This window comes from Schistocerca serialis, chromosome 4, assembly GCF_023864345.2.
Source record: "Schistocerca serialis cubense isolate TAMUIC-IGC-003099 chromosome 4, iqSchSeri2.2, whole genome shotgun sequence".
Taxonomy (NCBI): Eukaryota; Metazoa; Arthropoda; class Insecta; order Orthoptera; family Acrididae; genus Schistocerca; species Schistocerca serialis.
In genome coordinates, this window is record NC_064641.1 from 383,808,604 (window position 1) to 383,817,961 (window position 9,358).

The 9,358-nt window shown below is 43.8% G+C and overlaps 1 protein-coding gene across 1 annotated transcript; it reads right to left on the reverse strand.

The window, feature by feature from the left end:
- Nucleotides 1-762: 762 nt before the first annotated feature.
- LOC126474479 (trypsin-2-like) lies at nt 763-7,047 on the reverse strand. The gene is made up of 2 exons (XM_050101952.1): nt 6,670-7,047; nt 763-1,140 (listed from the first exon to the last, which is right to left on the reverse strand). The coding sequence occupies exons 1-2, from the start codon at nt 7,045-7,047 to the stop codon at nt 763-765; spliced, it is 756 nt and encodes a 251-aa protein (XP_049957909.1).
- Between the last annotated feature and the right edge of the window lie 2,311 nt (nt 7,048-9,358).

Genomic DNA, 9,358 nt, shown 5'->3' on the forward strand with positions numbered 1-9,358 from the left:
CTGTCTGTAACAGCATATAATACTGTAACCATTTGTTTATTAGAGACAGCGAGGGGATAACACTGGGATAAGTTGTCACTGTCTCTTGTGCAAGCCGTATTCTAGTGTACATCAGACGTGTTGAAGCGTATGAGAACGCTAGTGTAGCGTACATAGTCAATCAGACGTTGGCCAGTACGTTATCACATGTTGTTGTTGTTCTTGTGATCTTCAGTCCTGAGACTGGTTTGATGCAGCTCTCCATGCTACTCTATCCTGTGCAAGCTTCTTCATCTCCCAGTACCTACTGCAACCTACATCCTTCTGAATCTGCTTCGTGTATTCATCTCTTGGTCTCCCTCCACGATTTTTACCCTCCACGCTGCCCTCCAATGCTAAATTTGGCATCAAGGGACGTTATCACATAACAATAATAAAACTAATATGAAAACATACAGCCTGTTTTAATGTATGCTTATATGATAGTTGACCTCTTTGCGATAATACAGAATTATTTATTTATTCACATCTATGAAAAAAATACATATTTTGTTACCTAGTTTGGTTCCAGACAGGAACTCCATAAATAATGGGAACGGGAAAAAGGATATCCAACGCCGTTTACGTTTCACTGGGTGATTTAAAACGAGTTTTTTGTATGTTCTTTCCAGTTTTTTATTACAGTTTAATTTGCGTAATATTATTTGCATTCGCCTCAAGCTGAAATAGTGTAACCAAGACGAAAGAGTGTCACATCTGGAAAAAGCACAACAGCAGCAAGCTCTAGACGCCGGTGGTGTCATTGATCCACTGCCTGATGTCGGCGTTGGCGATGTTGGCGTAGACGCTGGGCCAGCCGGGAAGGGCACAGCCGTTGCCCCAGGAGGAGATGACCCCCACCAGCACGCCATCCAACACCATGGGGCCCCCATAGTCGGGGCCACAGCGGTCGCGGCCACCGCCCGGCCACCAGGCGCAGATCTTGCGGACGCTCACCTTGCCCAGCCCGTCGTAAGCGTCGTTGCAGACGTCCCGGTCCACGATGTAGAGCTCCACCATCTGCAGCTGGTCCGCCAGGTAGCTGCCGCTATAGACCGTGCCCCAGCCAGTTATGGACACCAGCGTGCCGGCCTCAGGCTCCACTGTCGTCAACGGAATGGGCTGCTCGGACATAGCAAGCAGAAAGAGGAGTCATCACAGAGAATGCTCCAAGACAACGAGAGAATGTGTTAGTAGTTGCACGTTCCAAGCCTCAGACGTCTGGCTAAACATAGACCTTAGATTTGAAAAGTAATAATGCGACATCACAGAAAGAATGGAGCGTTCTAGGTAACAGAGTCTCATCAGAAAGAACAGAAAATTTACAAAGTATCCAGAATACGTAAGAAACCCAGAATACTTTCATAATACACTGACGGAAAAAATCGCATCATCAATAAATAATTCTTGTAGAGTAATGAAATTTCGGGAACACATTGGTCTGGGTAACATTTTAAGTGATTAACATCGCAAGATCACGGGTTAATTAAGCGCGAATAAGCCATTGCAAATGTAAAATACTGGTACATTAGTAGCAGGTGTAACCACCAGACTGTTGAAAAGAAGCACGCAAACGTTCATGCATTATGCCATAAAGGTGCCGGATGTCAGTTTGTGAGATGAGTTCCATACCCGTTGCATTTGGTCAGTCAATATAGGAATGGTTGAAGCTGTTTGTTCGTGACGCTGGAGTTGACGCCCAATGATGTCCCAGATATGCTCAATTGGAAACAGATATGGTGATCGAGCAGGCCAAGGCAACATGTCGACACCCTGTAGATCGTGTTGGGTTACAACAGTTGTGTATGGGCGAGCATTAACCTGTTGGAAAACACCCCTTGGAATACTGTTCATGAATGGCAGTACAACAGATCGAATCACCAGACCGACATACAAATCTGCAGTCAGAGTTGTGGGATAACCATGAGAGTGCTTCAGCTGTCATATGAAACAGCACCCCAAACCACAACTTCAGGTGTAGCTCCAATGTGCCAATGTGTCTAGGCCACTGACAGGCTGGTTGCAGGCGCTGAGCTAGCCTCCTTCTGCTCAACATACAGCTATTACTGGCACCGAGGCAGAACCAGTTTTCATGAGAAAACGGAACATTCCTCCATCCAGCCATCCAAAGAGCTCTCGCTTGATATCACTGAAGTCGCGATTGGCAGTGGTTTGGGGTCAGAGGAATGCACGCTACAGAGCGACTGACTCGGAGTTATCCTTGAAGTAACCTATTTGTAATAGTTCTTTGTGTTACTGTGATGCCATCTGCTGCTCACGTTGCTGTTGCGGATGCAGTTCGATGTGCCAAAGGCGTACGTCGAACAGGATGGTCTTCCCTCTCGGTACTGCCACATGGCCGTCCAGAGCCCGGTCTTCTTGCGGCCGTACATTTCTGTGACCGCTGCTGCCAGAAATCACGTCTTTCTGCAGTATCGCAGAAGGAACATCCAGCTTCTGGTAGCCTTATTAAACGAACTCTTTCAAACTAAGTAAGGCGTTGATAATGGCTTCTTTATCTCCTTAAAGGCGTTCTTGACTAACATCAACTTACTTCATCCCATTTCAAACGGGACTAACGCTCACGACCGTTACAGTGAGTATTTAAAGCAAAACTTGATTTGCATCCTCGTAATGGCGCTCCTAGTGCCACTATTATGTCACAGACACAAAATTTATATAGACGCCATCTTTCAGATGTAGAACCACGCGTGCCAACGTTCGCTTATGTCGCACAACTCCTTGGTGTTGCGATTTTCTTTCCGCCTGTGTATCACTGCTAGACAGTGCACCATCTCACGATTTTTAAGGAAAGCACGAGTAAACACTCTTGAATCGTCAACCGTATCCCCTACGAGCAGCAGCTGCAGCATAGCCGTTACAAAACCCGTACACAAAATTCCATACTTACATACTCAGAATTTGTAAATACTTGCGGCATGCTCAAACGATACAGTAGAATTGTCAAGAAAATCAGTCACAGCTTAAAACGCGGTTATTTAAACTTAACGTTTTTTTTAAAAAAATTACTGTCGACAAACTCATGGCAACTAGTGTGCCAACACCGAGATGAATACATCTGCAACCAGCTGTATCTCTGTTACCAACAAAAATTTGATCCATGTTAAGTGGAATAGTTAACTCGAATTAGTTTACTCTACCTTTTCCTAAAATACCTGCTATTCCTTCTGGAACACATTTCATATGATATAAGAAAACTGAGTCCTCGCCTGAGATTCGACCTTGGATGATTGTCTTTCGTGTGCAGTGCTCCACTGCACGAACAAGCTAAACGAACCGACTGAAGACATGAATCTGCTAGTCCTTTCACTCCATTCATTCTAAAATCCCATGAGGATCCTACGAGATTCTGTGCTGTTAGCAGACGTTGTAGAGCCGATACAGTGGAGAGTTAGGCTTCACCACAGCTTCAGTGCTGTAACTGTCGAAGCAATTCTTTTGCTCTTACCGGTGTATACACTTCCTTAATCGTATGATTCTGTGGTACTTGAAAGCAACGTAAGGCAGCCGTGGCAGGTCACAGCTTTACGTTAGTGGGTAGCGCATGTGCTAAAATGAAGCACTTGGAAGGTAAATATTTGCTGTGGAAACAGAGTGCCGTGCGGCTTAAAATTTTCATGTGGGTCTATAACAAACACAGCGTGTACTCTTCAAAAACTAAAGAAATCCAAGGCTGGAGCCTCTGAAAGCTGTGCCTGCATGTAACAATTCGTAGGGATATGAAATGGAGCGGTCACCATAGTCATAGGCGTGGCAAGTGGAAGACTTCGTTCCATTTGCAGAATACCGGGAAAATACTGTCAGCCTACAAAGAAGACTGATTACAGATCAGTTATGCCTCTCATTCTAGAATATTGCTTAAGTGTATGAGACTCATATCAGGTGGAACTAACACGAGATATTCAACATATAAAAAGCAGAAGGTATGAATGGTCACAGGTTTGTTACCTCACACTTGATGTACAGCCAAATATCCTGCGAAAACTACAAAATTTTCAAGAACGAGTATCAAGTGAAGAATCCAGACATACCGTCCACACCCCTAGGCATTTGTTCTTTTGGACACGTCCAAAAGAACAGACACAACCCATTCATATATACCTGGTTCACCTCGATGGGCAATAAATCCATAACCTTCAGTGTAGATGCACAGTTACGTTCGACCTCCAGCGGGAATCTAAAATTAGTGAGCATAGAGGACATGGACAAGGACTGGCAGTAAGTGGGAGTGTGAGTTGGCTGGGGAGAGTGCCAAGACAGTCTGTGCATTTGCGATGAACACTGTGTTCAGGTGTTGCAGCGGTTAACGCAGCTGCCTACTCAGCAGGAGATCTCGGGTCACAATCCCAGTCCAGTACGCATTTCCACTTGTCGTTGATCCCTCATAAAGTCCCAATGCAGCTGATCTCATTAGTCTTTCCCCTTTCCTTTCCTTTCTACCACCTCACACAGAGGGATTTAAAAAGTTATTCATATGGAGATATGTCATTAACAGGAATCAGCAAGGGAGGCTGTATCAAGTTAAGTACATTACATCACACCCTTCAGTGGTTTGCAGAGTGTATATCTGGCTGGATGTAGACGTCTTTGATATCCTCCTCTTTCCATCAATGCCCAGAGTTCTACAGTTTCTTGAAACTATATGCAACCATACAAATCTTCAAGAAAGTTGTGTAACGAAATACGTAATATTAAATTAGATAAGTTTTTCGTTCCATAAATACAAAGTGAGGACATTCACGGGGATGTACAATACGTCACAAAACAAGAATCCATATCAGTAAGTAATGAGATATACTAATGTTCCTTTGACAGGTCTCAAATTAAATGGCTATCGTGGATGTCGAATAAGAAAAAGAAATTGGGAACATACTTTCATCTGAGATGTAATAACAAACCTAAAACTAAACTAAACTCCGTCTGAAGAGGCCTCTGATGGTCCAACGGCACTGACTGACCCCCAAGTCATCCTCTGCCGGTAGGCCTCATTGGATGCGGATACGGAGGGGCACGTGGTCAGCACATCGCTCTCCCAGCCGTTGTCAGTTTTCGTGACCGGAGCCGCTACTTCTCGATCAAGTAGCTCCTCAATTTGCCTCAAGAGTGCTCGGCAACCCTTACGGCCACCCATTCAAGTGCTAGCCAAGCCCGGTCCTCTCAACTTAGGTTACCTAACAGGAGATGGCGTTACCACTGCGGCAGGGCCGTTGATAATAACAAACCCAGTTACAAAAAATGTAAGTATATAATACACTGAGCTGCTTATGATAACTCTTGGACTTTTGTAGCCACGAACGTCAATAGAAAATCAGTTTCAAACTCTTCTTTACGTCGATCACTGCACTGCAGACCTGCAAAGTCCGACTTTACGTAACACTGACAATGTACGATACTGTTAATAAAATATGCATCCGGTTGGTTGTGCTAAAAGTTGTGAATGGATTAAAAGGAGTTGGCCACTAATAAATCTATCATTCCCCTCATAAACTGAACTTTATAAGTAGCTAAACTTTTTATGATCGCTGGCAAGTTAATGCAAATGTTGTGTTCTTCAGTGATGGACACCTTTCTGGAGCAATTGAATCACTTTAAATATTTATGGAGATTAATCTTAATCCTGGCACTGATTCCACGAATTGGGCTGTTGGTCTGAAAAGACGATAAACTATTTACGACAAATTTGTAAATTTCATTAAGGAATAAATATTCTGGGAATCAGTAGAAAATATAGCTAGTTCCTTGAATGTACTCTGAAAGACGTTCCTGGGTTCACACCACAGATAATTCGTATTACACGTTTTCGGACTCGGTTGACTTAATGAATACCCCCTTCTATTAAAAAAAAGAATAAGCTCGTGTGAAATAATGGAACCACGGTAATCACAGTATGCTAGCTGTTTCACATATTCAGTGTGTAACAGGTATAATTGCAGATATTTCTATTGGTGACTGAGAACGGTGTACTGAACAACGTTACACCAGAATTTACAAACTAACAATTATAGATATCACAAGTCATATGTTTGTTTTTAGATTGGGTAGTGCCCCCAAGTACATGTGACAAGAGCAAGCCATTAATTCCTATTTTCCTGTAGGCAACACGTCAGGTGTTGAAGTGTTGACGCGTGGATGGAAAACGGTTGGTCTATACGACAGGTGTACCCCACTTATTGATGCAGCTATGACCCTGCAGAAAACATCAGGTAGTAAGGAATGAAGTTTTCTCAGCGGAGTGTGCGCTGATATGAAACTTCCTGGTAGACTAAAACTGTGTACTGGACAGAGACTCGAACTCGAAACCTTTGCCTTTTGCGTGCAACTGCTCTAGCGCTTGCCCTCGAAAGGCAAAGGTTCCGAGTTCGAGTCTCAGTCCCGCAGCAGTTTCAATCTGCCAGGAAGTTTCATCAGGTAGGAATGTTTGTTACATGTTTCAGGGAAGACGGTTCGAAGCTGAGAGAAAATGACGAACACACTCATGTGTGTATGTATTAAGGTACCATATATAAAAATATTTGCACCTGTACCCGTTACACCCTGTATACTGAGAGGAAACCAATAACAACTTCTGAACTTCATGTACTTTTCAACGTTTAGTGACAAAAATTAGCTAAGCGCCATTTATTAATTTACCTGAATTTTCTCATTGAAGGTGAAGGTGCCCAATATCTGCGCTGCTCCGATGTCGTAGTCCATGGAGGTGGAGCTGTAGTGGCTGTTGTGGGCGGTTTTGGTGACGTTGTAGAGAATGCCACCAGTATCCCGTATGGATGTGCCAACGCGTACGAAGTAGTACGAGGGATCGAACTTCTGTACGCACTCTGCACAGGTCAGGACCCAAGTCTCACTGATAATAACGCCGCCACACTTGTGCCCGTCCTCAAACTGAATGGACGCCATCCACGGGTAGTCCTCGATGTCGACACTGGTGCCATTCACTATCCGTGGTGCGCTCTGCACACATGGCCAGACAGAGGCCACTGCGAATGCACACACCACGATCTTCCACATATTTGTGTCTACAGTTAAGCTATTTCCGTTGTTCAGCTGAGAGACTCTGGCGACGCCGTAAGAGCCTTTATATTAAGTTGCTGATTAGATTAAAGAAACACATAACTTTAATCAGCTGAACTATTCTGATAAGAATACGAGTGCGTCCATTAAAAACCACTGTATGCTTTATTCTGAGAAGCGATTTGTTATTTATATTGGGAGCAAGACATACGAGGTCTGTGTGAAACGTAATGAGATTGATTTTTTATCTACCGAAGTTTTTTTTTCAAACAACAGTATTATCCATTTCAAAGCAGATGCCTTCGGCATCTGTACGCCGGGGCGGAGTAGTAGTTCCTCAGTCTTGACAGCAGCGCTGAAAAGCTTCAGCCGGGAGGGCGTTTAATATATCGGTCTCATTCTTTTAAATGTTCTCTAGATTCCCAAAATGTCATCCTCTTAAGACAGTTTTCAATTTCGGAAAAAATCACCAGGGTCAGGTGAATATAGGGGCTGTGAAACAATCGCTTTTTGAGGTCAAATATTCCGTGTGACTTGTGGCGTTGTCATGACACACCATCCATTTGTCTACATCTACACTATCCTGTCTCACTCGATTCACCCTCTTCCTAAGTCCTTCAAGGACATCTTTGTAACACACTTGGTTGACGGTTGGTCCTGGAGGAACAAATTCCTTACGAACGATACCTCTACTGTCAAAAAAGCAAATCTGCATTGTTTTGATCTTAGATTTGCTCATTCGAGCTTTTTACGGTCGAGGGAATGTCTCAACGTGTCACTCCCCACTCTGCCGCGTTGTCTCAGGATCGTACCCAAAAATCCAGGGTTCATCACCTGTGATCACACAGCTGAACCACACGTGGTCATTGGCAATTCACTCAAAAAGATAAACGCAAACGTTTGTTCGATCGCTCTTTTGCCCAGGTGTAGGGGTTTTCGGCAACATTTTTGCACAAACGTTTCGCACGTCCAAATCTTCGGTCAAAATTTGATGTGCGGTGAAAGTGTTTATAGGGCCACCAATCATCCTTATTGTGAAACGTCGATCTGATGTCACAAGAGCATGCACACGTTCGACGTTATCGTCGGTTTTTGAAGTTGAAGCTCTTTCTCAGCGAGGTTCCTCTTCAGTGTGATCTTGGCCTTCCAAAAATTATTTGTGCCAGCGAAAAACTTGTGCTCTTTATAAGGAATGTTCCCCATAGGTTTCAACTTTTAGAAGGTCACACTTGCGAATGCCCCAAGCTTAACACAAAACTTGACGGCGTAACGTTGCTGTAAATTCAGCTGTTCGATTCTGGTAACACACAACAAAAACACGACTTTACTGATGGCGCTCTCAAATATCACATGATGGCTGTACGGAGCTGAAACTCGGACCGAGCATCTGGAAGGGATGAACACACCAGTTTACACAAGGAGAACAACACAGCGTTGCTATTTCGCTCGCAGTGTTGTCAGTGCCATTACTCTCCTCGCACAGCTTGTAGTGTGAACCTAACTCCACAGACAAAATTTAGTAAGTTGTTCAGGGATATTTTATGAGTATTTTGGAACACGAGACCTATGGTCTCTGGCAGCGCGTCACTGACTAATAGTGCAATTATGATTAATTCGATTTATTACCTCAGTTTCGTTTGTTTCCGCGAAAGTACCTTCCACAAAGAGTAAAACCCTTCATTATCGTCGAAATGTACAACACAGAACACCGAGTAATGCAACAACCTTCAGATGCGAAAATACTGTGGTGTGCTTGCCGACGCTGCGAGAACAGTACCAAATTGCTTCGATGTACCATTCTTCATTCAGTGAACCAATAAACACAATGGATTTAACTCTTCATCCGTAAACCTATCCAACCTGATCTGCATCACAAGGTACAATTCCTTGTCGCCTACTTGTGGTTCCACTATTCTTCAAACCACTCTCCATGGACGCTCACGACAGCAGCGCACAAACAGCTTACTGGCTTCAGTATCTACAAGATGCTCATTCCCAGGGTCTATGTGGACTTTACGATTGTGTAAGTGCCGAAAGTACCGTGGAACTTCCGACCAAGTAGTTTTGCACCGTGGGTTTTCCGACAAGACCCTCCCCCATAGCTAATTTCACCAACAGCGGATATGTTATCGCCATCAGTCAAGCAGTGTTATCGCTGACAGCCGTTGTTTCCGTATATAGTTTCTTAGGCCTAAGATACTGTGACTAAAGAAAATAATTACAACAACGAGCAGAAGCCGTGTATTCTCAAGGATGTTTATCGTTACTATATGCACAGAAAATGTTATGAGTGTACAAACTGGTTGTG